The following is a 21955-nucleotide window of genomic DNA, read 5'->3' as shown; positions in this document are numbered from 1 at the left end:
CCAGAGCTGCACTCACAATTCTGCTGGTGCAGTCACTGTGTACATACATTACATTACTGATCCTGAGTTACATCCTGTATTATCCTCCAGAGCTGCACTCACTATTCTGCTGGTGCAGGCACTGTGTACATACATTACATTACTGATCCCGAGTTACATCCTGTATTATACCCCAGAGCTGCACTCACTATTCTGCTGGTGCAGTCACTGTGTACATACATTACTGATCCTGAGTTACCTCCTGTATTATACCCCAGAGCTGCACTCACTGTGTACATACACTATGTGGTCCGTAGTATGTGCCCCCTCCACATTCACCTCCCAGGGGCTTTTCTGACCTCCCCGTCTTCATCTTTAGATATAATATGGAGTCGGCTCCTCTGCAGATATAACAGCTCTTGCTCTTCTGGAAAGGATTTCTATGAGATTTTGGAGGCGTCTGTGGCAAGCTTCACCTAGAGGAACATTTGTGGGGTCAGACCCTGATGTTGGGGGGCTCACAATCTGTTCTTGGATGGGGCTGGGGTCCGGATTCTGTGCGGCCGCTCATGTTCTCCCCCATGTCTGTATGGAGCTTGTGCGCTGGGCACAGTCATGGGGAACAGAAAACGGTGAACCCCAAACTGTTCCCACAAAGCTGAAAATACAATTATCCACAATGTCTTGAGTGAAGATTTCACGGAAACTAAGAGACTGAGGCCGCCCCCTGATAACAGCCCATAGCATTATCCTCCATCATCTGTACGGGGGCACGATGCAGTCAGGGGGGTAACGTTGTCCATCAAACGCAGATAGAGAAGTGCGATCCGTCACTGCACAGAACCCGTCTCCTCCAGAGTCCAGTGGTGGCGGCTTTACACCACTCCATCTGACGCTTGGCCTTGTGCTTGGTGATGTACGGCTGCATGCAGCTGCTCGGCCATGAAGCTCCCAGCGGCGGGGGAGCAGTGTTTGTGCTGATGGTATAACAGGAGGTCTGGACTCTAGTTATGGAGGCAGCAGAGGGGTGATGACTTTTCTGCTCTCGGCACTCTGTCCACCCCCCTCTAACATTACAGGGTCTCCACTTCGTCGCTGAGGTTCCTTTCAATATCACTCACCAGAGATGAAGGAAGATTCAGGAGGGAGAAATGTTACGGAGGGACTTGTTACCCCGGCGGCTCCCATTACAGGATCGCGCTGGTATCGGTGGGCTCTGCACCCCCGGCCGTTCTGTCACATGGTTGTAAAGGCAGACGACATAGCAGGGGGGCCGGAGTTTAGTGATTAAGACGTGGAGCCCAATAATATAAATATATAGTTATAGTATTTGACATTAGCATACACAGGAGGAGCAGACGTATTCTTCTCGTGCACAACAGATAATATATACTCCGCACATTTCTTGCAGCGATTTCTACGACTCCCATCCACTTGCTGCAGACAGAGCTTTCTGCTCCATGTGAATATAGCCGGCAGCGGTTGCTTCATAAGACAGTGATGACGCGACACACCGAGAGGCAGATCCCACGGACAGGTCAACTTTAATGGAAAGCAAATACGACCCCAATCATAACAGTACAAAATCACCTTAAGAACCCCGAAATCTTCCAAAATTACTCTCTCCAAAGAAATAAAGAGTTTACAAAGTGCAGCATTGTCCTATTGCTTTACCAACTCCATCGTCCACCGATCGTCAACCCACGGCTCTTGCAAAACTACAACTCCCATCATGCCGCGTCTTGTAATTTTCTGCAATAACTGGAGAGTCAGAAGTTTGGTCTGTAAACATCTCTGGGACCAGAGGGTCATTTTCCAGTGCAACCTCAACCCCTTGAATGCTGGTGCGCCATGGAATTCAGTGCTCCAAATAAAAATGGCGAGAAAGAAGTGAAAGTACAAGAAGCCATCACGATTTATATATAAAAAAAGAAAAAAAAAAATTGTAGAGGCACAAAACAACCAGTCTGATCACGTCTTTCATCTGTCCTAGACCAAGGAAAGCTGCACTGTGATTGGCTACTTTAGGAAACTTTTTTTTTTTTTTAATTAACTTTTATACATGAGGCCAATGGACTCGTCACAGATTTCCCCCCCCCCCAAAAGCAAAGAGTTTTCTGCTTTGGGAAAAAAAAAAATTTTTGTTAAAAATACAGCAAAAAAATAATTATGGAGTTCAAAATAAGAAAAAAATACTGCACACTTCACCGAGTGCCACATCTCGTTAACCCTTCTTGTTCTTTCTTGGCTCCCCACACGTTTGAAGGTCGGCGGCTGATTTTTGTGTCGATGGATCTCAGTTGTTTATTAGAGCCAAAATCATGCTGAAAAGACAAAAAAAATACAAGTGAAGATTTAATCTCCAGAAGTCCTGGCGTATCTGTGCCAGGCTATACGGCAAAGCCTACATACGAGCTGTAGTCCTGAGGTCAGTATATGTGTATGTACAGTGTAAGGGTATAGAAGCATACGCACGTTTCGCCATATAGCCTGAGTCATCATTAGAAAGGCGACGCTGTAATGACGGGTGATTGCTCTATTGTACGGATCGAGGCCTAAATGAGGCAGCATAAGAATACACACATACAGTGGGGACAATAAGTATTTGATCCACTGCCAATTTTGCAAGTTTTCCCATCTGCAAATTTTATTTTAGGTACACTTCAATTGTGAGAGAATCTAAAAATAAAAACAGAAAGTCACATTATTGTACAAATATTTCATGCAATAAAATGCAATTAAAGTATTTGATCACCTACCAACCAGCAAGAATTCTGGCTCTCACAGACCTGTAGTGTTTCGTTAAGAAGCCTCCTACTCTGCACTCATTACCTGTATTAATTGCACCTATTTGGACTCATTACCTGTATAAAAGTCACCTGTCCACACATTCAGAGCTGTCTAAGGACACCAGTGACAAAATAATAGACCTGCACAAGGCTGGGATGGGCTACAGGACAATAGGCAGGAAGTTTGGTGAGAAGACAACACAATTATTAGAAAATGGAAGAAACACAAGATGGCTGTCAATCTTTCTTGGTCTGGCACTCCATGCAAGATCTCACCTCATGGGAGTAAAGAGGAGTCGGAAAAAGTTTAGGAATCAGCCCAGAACTACACGTTAGGCCCTACCTGGTCAATGACCTGAATAGAGCCGAGATCACTGTCTCAAACATGACTGTTAGTAACACTACGCCGTCATGGATTAAAACCCTGCAGGCACATAAGGTCCTCCTGCTCACACCAGCACATGTCCGGGCCGGTTTGAAGTTCGCCAATGACCATCTGGATGATCCAGAGGAGGCATGGGAGAAGGTCATGTGGTCAGATGAGACCAAAAAGTAGGAATTAGTCCTACCAGTAATTGTATTTCTAGGAGTCCATCATGACAGCACACCAGAAGGTCCACCTCACGCTCAGTGTTTTACCAATTACCACGCCCGGATGGATGCTACTTAAATTTATTGAAGTCTCTCACACAAATGTTAACTGCACACAAGTACAAGGAATTCAGGTAAGGGTGCTGTCATGGTGGACTCCTGGAAATACAATTACTGGTAGGACCAATTACTACTTTTCCAGGAAGTCCCTCATGACAGCACACCAGGAGAAACACCAAATACATGGATTCTAGGGTGGGACCACTGCCTGAAGGACTTTGCTTCCATAGGCTAAGTACTGGCCTGGTATGTCCAGCTTGTAGTGTTTACAGCAGGCGTTTATGCTAGACCAGGCTGCGGCCTTACAGATCTGGTCCACAGACTCGTGCCCTTTCCGCGAGGTTGCTCACGTTGGATGCTTTAATGCCCTCTGGTTTGTGTGCTCCCATCTGATTCATATGCCATGGAAATGGTGAATGTGAACCATCTAAAGTTGCTTTTGAGGTCTCCTTGCCTTTGTTCTTGCGTGAGAACTGAACAAAGAGGTGTGAGTCTTGTTTTCAAACTTCCATGGCTTTCACGTAACGTATAACCGATTGTCTCACATCCAGCGAATGAAACAATTTCTTTCTTTCGTTCCTTGGGTTCTGGCAAAAGGAAGGTAGAATGATCTCCTGATGTAGGTTTACACTGGATATCGCCTTCGGAAGAATAGTCGGGTCAAAATTAAGCACTATGCGATCCTTTAGAATGTGAAGATAGGGATCCCTCCCTGACGGGGCCTGGATCTCTCCAACTTTCTTTTCTGAAGTGACTGCTATCAGGAAAGTTGTCTTCATGGAAATCAATCTGAAGTAGACGTCTTCCTGGGTTTTAAGGTAGATCTACATAGAGAATTTAGCACCAAGTTTAGATCCCACGGTGTACTGACTTTCTAACTGTGGGCCTTAGTCTGCTGATCACTTTAGAGAACCTAGCAACCCAGGGATGGTTTGCCAGCGGATAGTCCAAGAAGGGGCACAGAGCGGAGATCTGGACTCTCAGAGTACTAGGTCTTAACCACTTTCCAAATCCCAGCTGAAGAAATGCTAGGATCTTGGGAATGTCTGGGTGGGAGGAGTCCATAATGTATTCTTCAACATGAGAGCAAAACTTCTCCCAAGTTTTAGAATAAGTAGCATAAGTTACCGGTTTTCTACTTGCCTCATCCGATCAGACACTGAGACATTAACATTTGTCTCTCAAGATCCAGGCTGTCAGGTGCAGTAGAGGTATATCCTGATGTAGAAGGGGACCCCGAGACAGAAGGTTGTGTCTCTCTGGAAGGGGAAGTGGGGATCCTCTAGAGTCATGTAACCGTGAAAACCAACTCCAGAAAGGGTCGACCAGTATTACTGGAGCCCAATCTTCCTGGATTTTCCTCAGGGCTATTGGAATTAATGGAAAAGAATGCAAATCGTAGATCTTGGTGCCATTTCTGAGACTTCCGCATTGTCCTCTGTATTCATTGAGAAGAAATTTTCCACTTTAGGATTTTTCTGGGTTGCAAACAGGTCTTCCCAAGGGACAACCCAACGCTTGGCCAGTTGTTGGAACACTTGTATTTAAAAATCAACATTCGGAGGACCATACCGTCTTTTCTTGCTGAGGAATTCTGCAATCTTGTTCTGAGAGCCTTTCGGCTGGACTGCTGAAATAGAAAGCACAGTACTTTCCATCCACCGAAAGATCTGCAAGGCTAGATCCCGCAGAAGCTGACCTTTCTGACCTCCCCGAGGACGGACAAAGGAGACCGCTGCAACATTGTCTGATAGGATTTTTACATGTTGACCTTCAAGATGGTCCTGGCGCTTCTGATACGTCTCTTATACCGCTCTTAGCTCTCCGTAGTTGGATGATCTTAAGCAAAGTCCCTTTGACTTTATTGATGATCTACTTCAGCTCTCCAACCTAGCTTACTTGTATCGGTAGTAACTCGGGATGCACGGGGAAAGAATCCTTTTCTGGAGTTTTTGTAGTGAAGTCTTAAGTTTTGTAGTTCTAATAATCTTCCTGTCTAGTCCAGACGCTTGTCTGTTCCATGCCGTTAGAATTGCTTCCTGCAAACCTCTCGGGTGGGCTTGGGATGCAGGATGTAGTCAATCCCAAAATCCTCACTGCGCATCTTATTGATACTTGCTTTTCTCCTTGGAAGGATCGAACTCTTGTTTTTGACTTCCTCTTCTATTTTTAAAATCGGGGGCAGAAAAGATGTTCTGAGATGGGAGTCTTCTAGGAGAACTACCAGAAAAACCTTTAGCTTGTCTGGGTTTAAACTCGATTTCTCCAAAATTGATTAACCAGTCTAGATTTATTAGAGCGAGGATAGAGTTGATAATTAAGATGATGCACAAGAGTTTGCCACCAAGAGAAGATCGTCCAAGTATGGGACGATAATTATCCCATTCTTCCTCAAAAAAGCAACCACCTCAGTCATTAGTTTTGTAACTATCCGAGGATGGACTGAACAGAAGGCAACAGAACTGAAAGTGGCGGATTAACTCCCAATGCTCTAAGGCAGACATCAGGAACCGTTGACAGGCGGGATGGATGGCCACATAAGAATATGCATCCTTTAGATCTAAGGAGCACACTCTCCATTTGTAACTTTCTGTACCTGACCCACTGGTTTAGGGACTTTAGATTTATAATGGTACGATACTTTCCTGAGGATTTTTTTGTTATAGAGAAGAGACTGGAATAGTGTACCTGGACTATTTCCGAATAGGGTACTGAAATGACTGCTCCAGTCGATATCTGTCCCCCTAAGAGTCTTTTTAGGGAGGTTGGAGATTGGGGGATGGTTAGACAAAAACTTTTCCGGAGTGGGCTGATTACATTCTATCCTGTAGCCTTCCCCTACAGTATGTAGAATCCACCAATACAGAGGGGTTGGCAGGCCATCTGAGAAAGAATCGAAGACTGCCCCCCTACAATCCTGGCCTCAGGGTCTTCCTGGTGGGCCTGAACTAAACTGGGTGCCTCTACCCCTTACCTCCCTTGAGGTAGCTCCACTTTCTCGTTTTACTTTTCCCTTTGAATTCTTGTCTTTGGGACAGACGGGACATCCGAAAAGAATGATCTCTCTTCAGCCTCTTCCTCTGGAAAACCTTTTTTATTGTCGGAAGCCCTTTCAAGTATCTCATCTAACACAATGACTATCCCCCGACCAGATTTTTAACCCGATGGCCCTCCTAGCTAAGTTAGAAAGTACGTTGCTTCTGACTGCAAACCTTGAACCCTGTTGCCTTTTCTTTTAGCATGGGAAGGGACTCTAGTACAACCTCTCTGGGAACATTGGATTTGAACGGAGACGTTAATAAGCCAATCCATTAGCACATGGACCTGGTTACGGAGGTGAAGGCTATGTTGGCTTTGATGGTGGCGGATGATGCCTCCCAGGCTCTTCTTAGCAACCCCTTTGCTTTTCTATCCATGGTATCCCAGAGACATGAAGAGTCTTCAAAGGGGATTGACTGAGGTCTTCCTTGCCACTCTAGCAATAGTAATGTCAATTTATGGGTTCTCTTCCCAAACCTTGACTTCTTCTGGATCAAAGGAGAGACAGGATCTGAAGTCTCTGGGAATGACAAGTCTCTTTTCTGCATCTTCTCATGCCTCCATGATCATGGTCCTGATCTGTTTGTAGACTGGGAACACTGTTCCTCTGAGTTCTCAGCCCAACAAACACCTCGTCCTGTATTGTGTGAGCCACCAGAGTCTCCAAAACTTTCATGGCATTCTGTACTGCAAATAATAAATCATCAGTGTTCTCAAATGAGAAATACTTTTTTAGCTCCTCTGAGGGGGATCTGAGGCATAACCTCTTCACCTTCCAGACCCAGGTCCCCCTCTTCTGCAGATTCCTCCATTTCCCCATCTAGCTCGCTTATGATGGGATTAGCCCTGAACGTTTGAGGGGGAACAAGACTGGAGACCGTTCTTTGTACTTCCTCCCAGATCATGGATCTCATGTTGGCCATAAATGAGGTTTGTTCCTCTTTTTGGATTTACATGATGGACTCCGCACATAGCTGTTTCTTATGTGCCTCTGGTAGTTTAGTATTACAAGCCGCACATCTTCTGGCTTTTCATCAATGTTTCCCCTTCAAACAGGAAGTGCTTCGGCAGAGAGCCCTGGGTGCCTCTAAACCGGATATACAGTCCACCCTGAAACGCATGCTGTGCACCCCACCGGATGTGCGTCCAGGGGAAAATTTGCAGCGTTATGTCAAGAGCCAGCTACACAGGGAAGCGGTGAAAGCCAGGAGCCACTTCACGCTCTACTGCCCTGGCTGAGGGCCCCCTACCCAGTGAGGTATCAGCCTGGAGCCTCTTCACAGGGAGAAGGGAAGAGATGGATCCCCTCGATTTTCCCGAGCTCCCAGGTAAATCCTTCAGGCTGATGCTTTTTCTCTCCTGCGTCTGTCCTGCTAGTGATCGGAAAAACACTGAGGCCGGCCTCACACTAGCGAGTTTTACGGACGTAAGAGCGCAGAAATTACGTCCGTAAAACTCGCAAAATAAACGGCACAATTATTCTCAATGGGGCTGCTCCTATTAGCCGTATATTACGGTTCAGTATTATACGGCTTTCTACGGCCGTACAAAATCGCAGCATGCTGCGTTTGTCAGCGTATTGCGCAAAAAAAATCGCTAATGAAAGTCTATGGGGGCGAGAAAAATACGGATTCCACACGGACCTGCAGTGTGACTTGTGAGAAATACGCAGCGGTGTTAGTGAAAAGCCGGTAATTCAATTGCCGGCTTTTCATTTCTCCTGCACAAACCCGACAGGATATGAGACATGATTACATACAGTAAACCATCTCATATCCCCTTTTTTTTGCATATTCCACACTACTAATGTTAGTAGTGTGTATGTGCAAAATTTAAGCGCTGTAGCTGCTGAAATAAAGGGTTAAAGGGCGGAAAAAATTGGCGTGGGCTCCCGCGCAATTTTCTCCGCCAGAATGGTAAAGCCAGTGACTGAGGGCAGATATTAACAGCCTAGAGAGGGTCCATGGTTATTGGCCCCCCCGTGGCTAAAAACATCTGCCCCCAGACACCCCAGAAAAGGCACATCTGGAAGATGCGCCTATTCTGGCACTTGGCCACTCTCTTCCCACTCCCTGTAGCGGTGGGATATGGGGTAATGAAGGGTTAATGCCACCTTGCTATTGGAAGGTGACATTAAGCCAGATTAATAATGGAGAGGCGTCAATTATGACACCTATCCATTATTAATCCAATAGTACGAAATGGTTAAAAAACACACACACACATGATTTAAAAGTAGTTTAATGAAATAAACACAGCGGTTGTTGTAATAATTTATTGTTCTCTCAATCCATCAGGAACACCCTCGCTTGGAAAAATAATAAACGCACAAGATACATACCTTCTGGTGAACCGTCTCGTCCCACGAAGTAATCCATCTGAAGGGGTTAACTAATATTACAGGCAGGAGCTGCGATAAACCACTCGCTCGTGCCTGTAATCCCCGGGTGCTGAAAGGAAAGCAGAGTGATCTATACTTACATTGAGTCGCGGTGAGGCGCCCTCTGGTGGATGTTCTCATGAACTGCAGCCTGGGAACTTTTTCCCACGCTCCAGGTCATATGAGGACATCCACCAGGGGGCGCATCACCGCGACTGAAGGAAATGTAGGTCAATGACCTACATTTCATTCATTCGCCGGGGATTACAGGCACGGAGCACAGCTGCATTTGCAGGGCTCCTGCCTGTAATATTAGTTAACCCCTTCAGATGGATTACTTCGTGGGACGAGACGGTTCACCAGAAGGTATGTATCTTGTGCGTTTATTATTTTTCCAAGCGAGGGTGTTCCTGATGGATTGAGAGAACAATAAATTATTACAACAACCGCTGTGTTTATTTCATTAAACTACTTTTAAATCATGTGTGTGTGTGTGTTTTTTAACCCTTTCCAACAATTGGATTAATAATGGATAGGTGTCATAATTGACGCCTCTCCATTATTAATCTGGCTTAATGTCACCTTACAATAGCAAGGTGGCATTAACCCTTCATTACCCCATATCCCACCGCTACAGGGAGTGGGAAGAGAGTGGCCAAGTGCCAGAATAGGCGCATCTTCCAGATGTGCCTTTTCTGGGGTGGCTGGGGGCAGATGTTTTTAGCCACGGGGGGCCAATAACCATGGACCCTCTCCTGGCTATTAATATCTGCCCTCAGTCACTGGCTTTACCATTCTGGCAGAGAAAATTGCGCGGGAGCCCACGCCAATTTTTTTCCGCAATTTAACCCTTTATTTCAGCAGCTACAGCGCTGAAATTTTGCACATACACACTACTAACATTAGTAGTGTGGAATATGCAAAAAAAAAAGGGGATATGAGATGGTTTACTGTATGTAAACCATGTCTCATATCCTGTCGGGTTTGTGCAGGAGAAATGAAAAGCCGGTAATTGAATTACCAGCTGTTCACAGATATCACGCTGAATGAAATCTAAATACAGAATATATATATATATATATATATATATATATATATATATATATATATATATATATATATATATATATATATATATATATATACACTGTATATATGTTTTCCCGAACATTTGAGCACATAAATCCATTAGATGTCGGTTTTGCAAGCCTGCGCGAAAATCTCGCAGTACAGATGCCATACGGATTACATACGGAGGATGCCATGCGCAAAATACGCTGAGACACCCTGACTACGGATCAATATTTTGGGAACATTTCTCCGTATTACGGCCGTATAATACGTGGCGTATTGTCTTACGCCAAGTGTGAGGCCGGCCTGAGGGTGGGGGCTTTTAACCTAGAGGGTGAGAAGAACTACCTCCTTGTGTGCAGTCATGATGGACGTCCTGGAAATAAAACTTTTTGGTATCGACTCCACTCGCCATTTTTGGAGGAAGAAGGATGAGAAAAACTGCAAAAACACCATCCCAACAGTGAAGCATGGTGGGGGAAACATCATACTTTGGGGGTGTTTTTATGGAAAGGGGAGAGAATGACTGCATCCTATTGAAGGCAAGACGGATGGGGTCATGTATCGCAAGATTTTGGCCAACAACCTCCTTCCCTCAGTAAGAGCATTGAAAGATAGGTCATGGCTGGGTCTTCCAGCATGACAATGACCCGAAACCACAGCCAGGGCAACTAAGCAGCAGCTCCATAAGAAGCATTTCAAGGTTCTGGAGTGGCCTAGCCAGTGTTTAGACCCAAATCCAGTAGAAAATCTTTGGAGGGAGCCGAAACTCAATGTTAAGCGAGAGCCCTAAAACCTGAAAGATCTGGAGAAGATCTGTATGGAGGAGGGGGCCAAAATCTCTGCTGCAGTATGTGCAAACCTGGTCAAGAACTACAGGAAACATCTGACCTCTATAATTGCAAACAAAGGTTTCTGTGCCAAATATTAAACTCTGTTTTTCTAATGTATCAAATACTTATTTCATGCAATAAAATGCAAATTAATTAGGCAAAAATCATACAATGTGATTGTCTGCACAGGTGAAGTGTACATACGATAAAAATTACAGACCTCTCCATTCTTTGCAGGTGGAAAAACTTGCAAAATCAGCAGTTTATCAAATACTTATTTTCTCCACTGTATAAGTGTATGCTGCGCCCATGTAACGTCATGGTCCCCGATGGTGGAGGGAGGCTGCACGCCATTAATTTTTAGAGATTTTAGCCCAGATTTATGGATTGGGCGTGTGGGGCTGGGGGTTTCGAGATACCCGGTTTTTTTTTTTAAGTCACTTTCCTTTTTGTCTTGTGGCATTACTTGCCATCTTCAAATTCATCAAAATGGGCCATGCGATTCACGAATTTGGCGCCAAGTCAAAGACTCTTCTCATCTTGCACGGTTTGGCAATCTTTTGGAAAAAAATCGCATAGATTGCGCCCAAATTTTATTGTGCTTTTAAAAAAAAAAAAAAAAATACACCAGGGGAGTGACTGGTGACTGCATTGAAATTGTGCCGAATTTTGTTACTTTTTTTAAAAAAGTCACAATTGATGAATTGGACTAAAACATCTGGAATTCCGCTCACAAAGCATTGTTTATTGCGAGATCAGTTGTACTTTGGAACAACGTTATTGATTTTACCACGAAGGGCACTGAAAAATAGGACCATTTTTTTCCCAAAAAAGTGCAATTCCACAATTGTTTTTTGAGGTTTTTTATTATTTTGTTTATTCACCAGGTTCACTATATGGTAAAAGCGACCAGGCAATACCATTCCCCAGGTCAGTACAAGTATGGAGATACTAATCATATATAGATTATTTTTTTATTTAAGTGGTGAAACAAAATCACAACATTTTTGCTTGCGTTGCCATTTTCAGGGATCCGCAGGGTCTCCATTTTTTGGGGTCTGGGGATCGGTGAGGGTTTATTTTTTGCACCTTGATCTGATGTTTTTACTGATCCCATTTTGGGGTAGATACAATGTCTTGATCGCCTTATTCTGTTTTATTGCAATTTTGCAGAAGCCAAAATAACGTAATTCTGGCGGTTTGATTTTTTTTTCTCGTTACTGATTGGATTAATTTACTTTATATTTTGATAGATCGGACGTTTCTGAACACAGCGATACCAAATATGCGGTTTTGGGGGGATTTTATTTTCAATGGGGCAAAAGGGAAGTAATTTGAACTTGTTTTATTTTTTCACATTTTTTAAAGCTTTTTTTCCTCAATTTTTACTGCATGTAAATAGTCCCCTTAGGGGACTTGAAGCTGTGATTTGTCCAATTGCCTGCGCTATACATGGCAAGGCTTCAGCTCTGCTATGTATAGCAAAAATCATGATCTGCGATGAACGCCGGCCGCGGGCTGGCGTCCACAGGAGTGTCATAATGACAGGCACGGAGGTCTTCTGAGACCCCCAGCTGTAAATAATAACCCATCAGCACCCTACGATCACGTGACAGGGGCACTAACTGGCAGCAAGAATGACGCACTAATGGCCAGCGCGTGTTGACAGAGGGATTTAGCTGGTCAACAGCTTGCGGGTGGATCTTCCGATCCACGTGCAGCTGTTAAAGGCACATGATGGATAACTAAATCAGTCATGTGTGGGGAAAGTTGTGGGCTCAGTTTTGCAGCCCACATCAAATTCAGGGACACATGTGACGTAAATATATGTCATACGTCGTGAAGAGGTGTGGGCCTACATCTCAACGTCAGAGAAACTTTACCCTGTGAAATCTGGATACAGAAGCTCGGACACTGACCTGTACAGGTAAATGAAGAAGCACAGTAGATGGAATCCTAGTTTGATCATGGCCTCTTTCATGTGAGACTTTAGTTGTCCTCGGTTGTGAATTTCTGTTGGATCAAAGACTCCCAAATTTCCACTTGGCACCATGATGAACCTGCATGAAAAAAAAAAAAAAAAAAAAGTGTTACAAGTATTATTATTTTTAAAAGAAACAATGTATTGAAAATATATTAATACAATTTTGTATCAACAATTCGGACACATAGCTCCAAATCTCCTGCACAGACGGAGTGACATTATAAAAGTCTGCTGCCACCACTAGGGGGAGCTCAAGGATGACAATCTCCAATGCCCCGAGCTCCTCCTAGAATATTATCAGCAATGCCGACCTTGTGCTCGCAGAGGATTTGGAGCTTTATGTCTGAAAAACTAAAATGTAAATGGATAAATAATGAGAATACTAAAAGGTATTCACACGACTCGCTATATTCTGCTGGTCTCATGCACGTCCCATATGCAAAAATTAAAGGGGCCGCATAGTAAGGATGGACGAGGACGTGCAGTCAGGTATCCATTACTCGGTTTTGTTTTTTTTAACTATAGCAAGAGGAAAGTTCCTTAAATGGCTGCATCGTCCAGTAAACATTGCATAAAACAATACAAGAAACTTTGTAACAACTTATCAGAGAAATCTGACTTTTTCTGCACTTCTGAGAAATCAGATTACAGCTGCCTACTGAAGTCTATGGAAACAGGAAGGGGGTGAGGAGATGAGAGCGAGGTAGAATAGACTGATTCTGCATTGTAGCACTTTATATCACAACAATACAGGATTCACAGCTACACTGCTCAGTACGGCTATATATTGCCATCCAGGCTGCTACTTTTTGGTATGTTTTTATCTCATCCCATTGCTGGATTCACAGCTGCACTGCTCAGTACTGCTATATAATGCCATCCATGCTGCTATATTCTGGTATGTTTTTCTCTCATCCCATTGCTGGATTCACAGTTGCACTGCTCAGTACTGCTATATAATGCCATCCATGCTGCTACTTTCTAATATGTTTTTATCTCATACCATTGCTGGATTCACAGCTACACTGCTCAGTACTGCTATATAATGCCATCCAGGCTACTTTCTGGAATGTTTTTATCTCATCCCATTGCTGGATTCACAGCTACACTGCTCAGTACTGCTATATAATGCCATCCAGGCTGCTACTTTCTGGTATGTTTTTATCTCATCCCATTGCTGGATTCACAGCTACACTGCTCAGTACTGCTATATAATGCCATCCAGGCTGCTACTTTCTGGTATGTTTTTATCTCATCCCATTGCTGGATTCACAGCTGCACTGCTCAGCACTGCTATATAATGCTTTCCATGCGGCTTTCTAGTATGTGTTTCATCTCTCCCATTGCTGGATTCAGAGCTGCACTGCTGTATTATGTTCTCCATGTAGATACTTTCTATTACGGTATGTTTTATCTCATCCTGTGCGGATTCACAGCTACACAGGACAGAACCCCTGAATAATGTCCTCCCTGCTGCATCTTTTGAACATGTGGCACATAGAGAAAGAAGAGCAGGAATCCATCATGTCTGTGTATGCAGTGTATGGGAGACATTATAGCAGGTAGTCACCACCCACCATCTCAGAGACAACTGAATAGTTGAGATGGAGTCTGCAAGGGGAGAAACTGGTGAACAGAGGCCAGCTTGTTCTGAAAGGTTATCTGTAATACCAGTATGCTTTAAATGTGGCTCCTAATAAAATGGGGTTTATACGCCAGTCAATATAACATATCCATCTATCACCAGTCTACCCAGAGCGGGGCGTACTCACCGGTAGATGTTCCACACTGCCACAGGTAAATTTAAGAGGAAGATGAACCAGTGCAAGGACACGAGCATTAATACAGACACCAGGGTGTGACCGACGAGCTCCGGGACCACCCACTGCCGGGAGACAAGTGCTTGGGGTCAATATGGACAATACAAAGCAATAAGACCTTATTCTCCAGACTGCCCTCTCCCTCCAGCTGCTGCATATTCAGAGCTGTAGTACAACAGCCACAGATCGCCACCAATGTCATATGCAACAACCAACCCGCTGCTTCTCCAACTATTAATTACACTGACAAAGACATTTTCTTCTTGAACAATTTGAAGTCATAACATTTTCCACTAGAATATAGATTAATTTTCCATCATTTTAAAAGATATCTGCTTGCTGTCATTCATATGTAAACTTCACTGTGTACATACATTACTGATCCTGAGTTACATCCTGTATTATACCCCAGAGCTGCACTCACTATTCTGCTGGTGCAGTCACTGTGTACATACATTACATTACTGATCCTGCTTTACATCCTGTATTATACCTCAGAGCTGCACTCACTATTCTGCTGCTACAGTCACTGTGTACATACATTACATTACTGATCCTGAGTTACATCCTGTATTATACCCCAGAGCTGCACTCACTATTCTGCTGGTGCAGTCACTGTGTACATACATTACATTACTGATCCTGAGTTACATCCTGTATTATACTCCAGAGCTGCACTCACTATTCTGCTGGTGCAGTCACTGTGTACACACATTACATTACTGATCCTGAGTTACATCCTGTATTATACTCCAGAGCTGCACTCACTATTCTGCTGGTGCAGTCACTGTGTACACACATTACATTACTGATCCTGAGTTACATCCTGTATTATACTCCAGAGCTGCACTCACTATTCTGCTGGTGCAGTCACTGTGTACACACATTACATTACTGATCCTGAGTTACATCCTGTATTATAACCCAGAGCTGCACTCACTATTCTGCTGGTGCAGTCACTGTGTACATACATTACATTACTGATCCTGAGTTACATCCTGTATTATACCCCAGAGCTGCACTCACTATTCTGCTGGTGCAGTCACTATGTACATACATTACATTACTGATCCTGAGTTACATCCTGTATTATACTCCAGAGCTGCACTCACTATTCTGCTGGTGCAGTCACTGTGTACATACATTACATTACTGATCCTGAGTTACATCCTGTATTATACTCCAGAGCTGCACTCACTATTCTGCTGGTGCAGTCACTGTGTACATACATTACATTACTGATCCTGAGATACATCCTGTATTATACCCCAGAGCTGCACTCACTATTCTGCTGGTGCAGTCACTGTGTACACACATTACATTACTGATCCTGAGTTACATCCTGTATTATACTCCAGAGCTGCACTCACTATTCTGCTGGTGCAGTCACTGTGTACATACATTACATTACTGATCCTGAGTTACATCCTGTATTATACTCCAGAGCTGCACTCACTATTCTGATGGTGCAGTTACTATGTACATACATTACATTACTGATCCTGAGTTACATCCTGTATTATACTCCAGAGCTGCACTCACTATTCTGCTGGTGCAGTCACTGTGTATATACATTACTGATCCTAAGTTACCTCCTGTATTAAACCCCAGAGCTGCACTCACTATTCTGCTGGAGCAGTCACTGTGTACATACATTACATTACTGATCCTGAGTTACATCCTGTATTATACTCCAGAGCTGCACTCACTATTCTGCTGGTGCAGTCACTGTGTACATACATTACATTACTGATCCTGAGTTACATCCTGTATTATACCCCAGAGCTGCACTCACTATTCTGCTGGTGCAGTCACTGTGTACATACATTTCATTACTGATCCTGAGTTACCTCCTGTATTATACTCCAGAGCTGCACTCACTATTCTGCTGGTGCAGTCACTGTGTACATACATTACATTACTGATCCTGAGTTACATCCTGTATTATACCCCAGAGCTGCACTCACTATTCTGCTGGTGCAGTCACTGTGTACATACATTACTGATCCTGAGTTACATCCTGTATTATACTCCAGAGCTGCACTCACTATTCTGCTGGTGCAGTCACTGTGCACATACATTACTGATCCTGTACTGATCCTGAGTTACATCCTGTATTATACCCCAGAGCTGCACTCACTATTCTGCTGGTGCAGTCACTGTGTACATACATTACATTACTGATCCTGTGCTAATAGTGAGCGCAGCTCTGAACAATAATACAGGGTAAATGTATGTAGAAAGCAAACTAGTTTCTGTAAACTGTCTATAACATGGGGCTCAGCGGAGAGTCACGTACCAGATATCACCCTGATAATAAACATGGGACACACATGGCAATCAGACAATGAAGTAGTAATAGATAAAGCCACCCACCTTGTTCAGCTTGGAGCAGCAGGAGCGGGCATTGATGTAGTCACATTCTAAGTCTGAGAGGGTAATTATCTGGGATCCAGCGATAAGGAAAATATTATGTGGCCGATATGTGCAAAGTACAGACAGAGGATTGTGCAAGATGCAGCGGTGACAGGACGGCGATACTGCACCAACAAGTGCACTAACGGATAAAGGAAACCATCAGCAAAGAGAAGCGTTCACACATGGAGACCGAGACCAACAAGTCACAATATTCATCTCTAGGAACAGAAACCACAGACCCATCACTAATGTAGAAAGCTGCTCCCCCCAAGTGTTATAGTGTAGGGATATATACACTGCTCAAAAAATAAAGGGAACACAAACAACAGAATATAACTCCAAGTAGATCAAACTTCTGTGAAATCAAACTTTCCACTTAGGAAGCAACACTGATTGACAATCGATTTCATATGCTCTTGTGCAAATGGAATAGACAACAGATGGAAATTATTGGCAATTATCAAGACCCCATCAATAAAGCAGTGGTTCTGCAGGTGGGGGCCACAGACCACATCTCAGTACCAATGCTTTCTGGCTGATGTTTTGGTCCCTTTTGAATGTTGGTTGTGCTTTCACACTCGTGGTAGAATGAGACGGACTCTACAACCCACACAAGTGGCTCAGGTAGTGCAGCTCATCCAGGATGGCACATCAATGCGAGCTGTGGCAAGGTTTGCTGTGTGTCAGCGTAGTGTCCAGAGGCGCTACCAGGAGACAGGCCAGTGCACCAGGAGATGTGGAGGGGGCCGTAGGAGGGCAACAACCCAGCAGCAGGACCGCTACCTCCGCCTTTATGGAGGAACACTGCCAGAGCCCTGCAAAATGACCTCCAGCAGGCCGCAAATGTGCATGTGTCTGCACAAACAGTTAGAAACCAACTCCATGAGGATGGTCTGAGTGCCCGATGTCCACAGATGAGGGTTGTACTCACAGTCCATCACCGTGCAGGATGCCTGGCATTTGCCACAGAACACCAGGATTGGCGCCCTGTCCTCTTCACAGATGAGAGCAGGTTCACGCTGAGCACATGTGACAGGCGTGACAGGTTCTGGAGACGCCGTGGAGAGTGCTCTGCTGCCTGCAACATCCCATGACCGGTTTTGGCAGTGGGTCAGTAATGGTGTGGGGTGGCATTTCTTTGGAGGGCCGCACAGCCCTCCATGTGCTCGCCAGAGGAAGCCTGACTGCCATTAGGTACCGAGATGAGATCCTCAGACCCTTGTGAGACCATATACTGGTGCGGTTGGCCCTGGGTTCCTCCTAATGCAGGACTATGCCAGACCTCATGTGACTGGAGTGTGTCAGCAGTTCCTGCAAGATAAAGGCATTGAAACTATGGACTGGCCCGAACGTTCCCCACACCTGAATCCGATAGAACACATCTGGGTCATAATGTCTTGCTCCATCCACCACCGTCACGTTGCACCACAGACTGTCCAGGAGTTGGCGGATGCTTTCGTCCAGGTCTGGGAGGAGATCCCTCAGGAGACCATCCGCCACCTCATCAGGAGCATGCCCAGGCATTGTAGGGAGGTCATACAGGCACGTGGAGGCCACAAACAATAATGAGCATCATTTCCTTGTCTTGAGGCATTTCCACTGAAGTTGGATCAGCCTTTAATTTGATTTTCCACTTTGATTTTGAGCATCATTCCAACTCCAGACCTCAGTGGGATATTAGTTGTGATTTACATTGATAATTGTTATGTATTATTCAATGATATCTAGGATGTGGGATTTTAGTGTTCCCTTTATTTTTTTTTTGAGCAGTGTAATGACTGATATGTCTGCGGTACTATATAGAGGATGTGTCCGGTGTGGTGCAGTATATAGAGGATGTGTCCCGCGTGGTGCAGTATATAGAGGATGTGTCCCGCGTGGTGCAGTATATAGAGGATGTGTGGTGCAGTATATAGAGGATGTGTCCCGCGTAGTGCAGTATATGGAGGATGTGTCCCGCGTGGTGCAGTATATGGAGGATGTGTCCCGCGTGGTGCAGTATATAGAGGATGTGTCCCGCGTGGTGCAGTATATAGAGGATGTGTCCCGCGTGGTGCAGTATATAGAGGATGTGTCCCGCGTGGTGCAGTATATAGAGGATGTGTCCCGCGTGGTGCAGTATATAGAGGATGTGTCCCGCGTGGTGCAGTATATAGAGGATGTGTCCCGCGTGGTGCAGTATATAGAGGATGTGTCCCGCGTGGTGCAGTATATAGAGGATGTGTCCCGCGTGGTGCAGTATATAGAGGATGTGTCCCGCGTGGTGCAGTATATAGAGGATGTGTCCCGCGTGGTGCAGTATATAGAGGATGTGTCCCGCGTGGTGCAGTATATAGAGGATGTGTCCCGCGTGGTGCAGTATATAGAGGATGTGTCCCGCGTGGTGCAGTATATAGAGGATGTGTCCCGCGTGGTGCAGTATATAGAGGATGTGTCCCGCGTGGTGCAGTATATAGAGGATGTGTCCCGCGTGGTGCAGTATATAGAGGATGTGTCCCGCGTGGTGCAGTATATAGAGGATGTGTCCCGCGTGGTGCAGTATATAGAGGATGTGTCCCGCGTGGTGCAGTATATAGAGGATGTGTCCCGCGTGGTGCAGTATATAGAGGATGTGTCCCGCGTGGTGCAGTATATAGAGGATGTGTCCCGCGTGGTGCAGTATATAGAGGATGTGTCCCGCGTGGTGCAGTATATAGAGGATGTGTCCCGCGTGGTGCAGTATATAGAGGATGTGTCCCGCGTGGTGCAGTATATAGAGGATGTGTCCCGCGTGGTGCAGTATATAGAGGATGTGTCCCGCGTGGTGCAGTATATAGAGGATGTGTCCCGCGTGGTGCAGTATATAGAGGATGTGTCCCGCGTGGTGCAGTATATAGAGGATGTGTCCCGCGTGGTGCAGTATATAGAGGATGTGTCCCGCGTGGTGCAGTATATAGAGGATGTGTCCCGCGTGGTGCAGTATATAGAGGATGTGTCCCGCGTGGTGCAGTATATAGAGGATGTGTCCCGTGTGGTGCAGTATATAGAGGATGTGTCCCGTGTGGTGCAGTATATAGAGGATGTGTCCCGTGTGGTGCAGTATATAGAGGATGTGTCCCGTGTGGTGCAGTATATAGAGGATGTGTCCCGTGTGGTGCAGTATATAGAGGATGTGTCCGTGTGGTGCAGTATATAGAGGATGTGTCCCGTGTGGTGCAGTATATAGAGGATGTGTCCCGTGTGGTGTAGTATATAGCGGATGTGTCCCGTGTGGTGTAGTATATAGAGGATGTGTCCCGTGTGGTGTAGTATATAGAGGATGTGTCCCGTGTGGTGTAGTATATAGAGGATGTGTCCCGTGTGGTGTAGTACATAGAGGATGTGTCCCGTGTGGTGCAGTATATAGAGGATGTGTCCCGTGTGGTGCAGTATATAGAGGATGTGTCCCGTGTGGTGTAGTATATAGAGGATGTGTCCCGTGTGGTGCAGTATATAGAGGATGTGTCCCGTGTGGTGCAGTATATAGAGGATGTGTCCCGTGTGGTGCAGTATATAGAGGATGTGTCCGTGTGGTGCAGTATATAGAGGATGTGTCCCGTGTGGTGCAGTATATAGAGGATGTGTCCGTGTGGTGCAGTATATAGAGGATGTGTCCTGTTATGATATATCTAAATCTGGTTATATATATGTAATACGTACAATGTATTGGGTAACAATTATTGAATTCCATTTTACCTTCAGCCCCCTCACAGTGCAGTATATATCCTCCGCCCCCTCCCCCCCTCACAGTGCAGTATATATCCTCCAGCCCCCCTCACCGTGCAGTGTATATCCTCCGGCCCCCCGCCATGTTATCTTGCTTTACTATCACATGACAGAGTGGCCAGTGGTGCAGAGCCCACCGATACCAACGAGGTCCTGTAATAGGAGCCACCGGGGTAACAAGTCCGTCCATGACATTTCTTCCCCCATCACTGGTGAGTGACATTATTAGTGGAGACCCCGTAATGTTACAGAGCGGGGGGCTGATTGCTGAGGACCAGAGGGCAGATAAGTCACCACCGCTCTGCTGACCCCATAAGTGCAGAGTCACACTTGGAGGAGTCTGGGTTTGGTGATTCCAGGAGGACGTTACCCCCTGACTGCATTGTGCCCCCTGTACAGATGGTGGAGGAGGATAATACTATGGGCTATTATTGGGGGCGGCCTCGGACCCTCAGCTCCAGTGACGGGAAATCTTAATCTTCAGCACAGGACATTGAGGACAATTGTATCTGCAGCTTTATGGGGACAGTTTGGGGTTCGCCCTTCTCTGTTCCCAGGAGACAAGGACGGGGGTCGCTGCACATTCCCCCAGGAGATCAGCACCTCTGGGACTGTCAGGCGGCCCCTCGGCCCCAGCACTGAGTACATGTCTGCAGAGATCCCCTGCACTGAGGGTTCGGTACAATGTATCAGCCAGTTCCACAGTGTGTCCCAGTTTAACCCTACATTAGCCAAGAAAACCCCTTTAACCTGCAGTCACATGGATCTGGACAACCCCTTTAAGGCCGTCAGACACATAGGTGATACAAACAGTGAAGACACAAGAATGACGACCCCCATCATCGCCTCCCTGCGTGTAACCCCCTCACTGCCAGCAGCCCCCATGCCCACCTCTTGGAATAACATGGCGGCGCCCCCGGAGTCCTGAGGAGAAGACGCGGACAAAGGATACAAAGTAGACGGCCAGGAAGATGAGGGCGCAGCAATCAATGAGGGCGAAGATGAAGAGCGCGGCCTCCATCCTGCCGCCGCCAGCACTCTCCGCACAAATCACCAATCCGCCGCGCCCTCATGTGCGCACGTGACCCAGGGAGCCGCGGGGCATCCTGGGACACGGAGTTCTTTCACATGACCCCTTTTCAGAGCACCATCACATGACACGGGACGTTACGGAAGCCGACTAGGGACAATTTTTCGAAGGCGTTTGAAGCCGTAACGATCACGTGACTTCGATGTTCTGGTTCCTG

The 21955-nt window shown here is 45.6% G+C and overlaps 2 protein-coding genes across 2 annotated transcripts in view; both read right to left on the bottom strand.

Moving 5' to 3' along the window:
- Positions 1–1506: 1506 nt before the first annotated feature.
- On the bottom strand, positions 1507–21800 carry LOC143804260 (protein cornichon homolog 4). Its single transcript, XM_077282185.1, has 5 exons — positions 21661–21800; positions 16923–16991; positions 14499–14611; positions 12662–12802; positions 1507–2303 (listed from the first exon to the last, which is right to left on the bottom strand). The coding sequence occupies exons 1-5, from the start codon at positions 21727–21729 to the stop codon at positions 2276–2278; spliced, it is 420 nt and encodes a 139-aa protein (XP_077138300.1). The 5' UTR covers positions 21730–21800; the 3' UTR covers positions 1507–2275.
- The window catches only part of LOC143804261 (protein cornichon homolog 4-like), a 37251-nt gene continuing 37025 nt past the window's right edge, over positions 21730–21955 (bottom strand). The window contains exon 3 of the mRNA XM_077282186.1: positions 21730–21952. Coding sequence (XP_077138301.1) covers positions 21848–21952 — 105 coding nt within the window. The 3' untranslated portion in view covers positions 21730–21847. The remainder of the gene's footprint in view (positions 21953–21955) is intronic.

The sequence above is a fragment of the Ranitomeya variabilis genome, chromosome 2 (genome assembly GCF_051348905.1).
Source record: "Ranitomeya variabilis isolate aRanVar5 chromosome 2, aRanVar5.hap1, whole genome shotgun sequence".
Taxonomy (NCBI): Eukaryota; Metazoa; Chordata; class Amphibia; order Anura; family Dendrobatidae; genus Ranitomeya; species Ranitomeya variabilis.
Note: the sequence above shows the minus strand (reverse complement) of the source record. Positions and strands in the feature narration are given on the sequence as shown.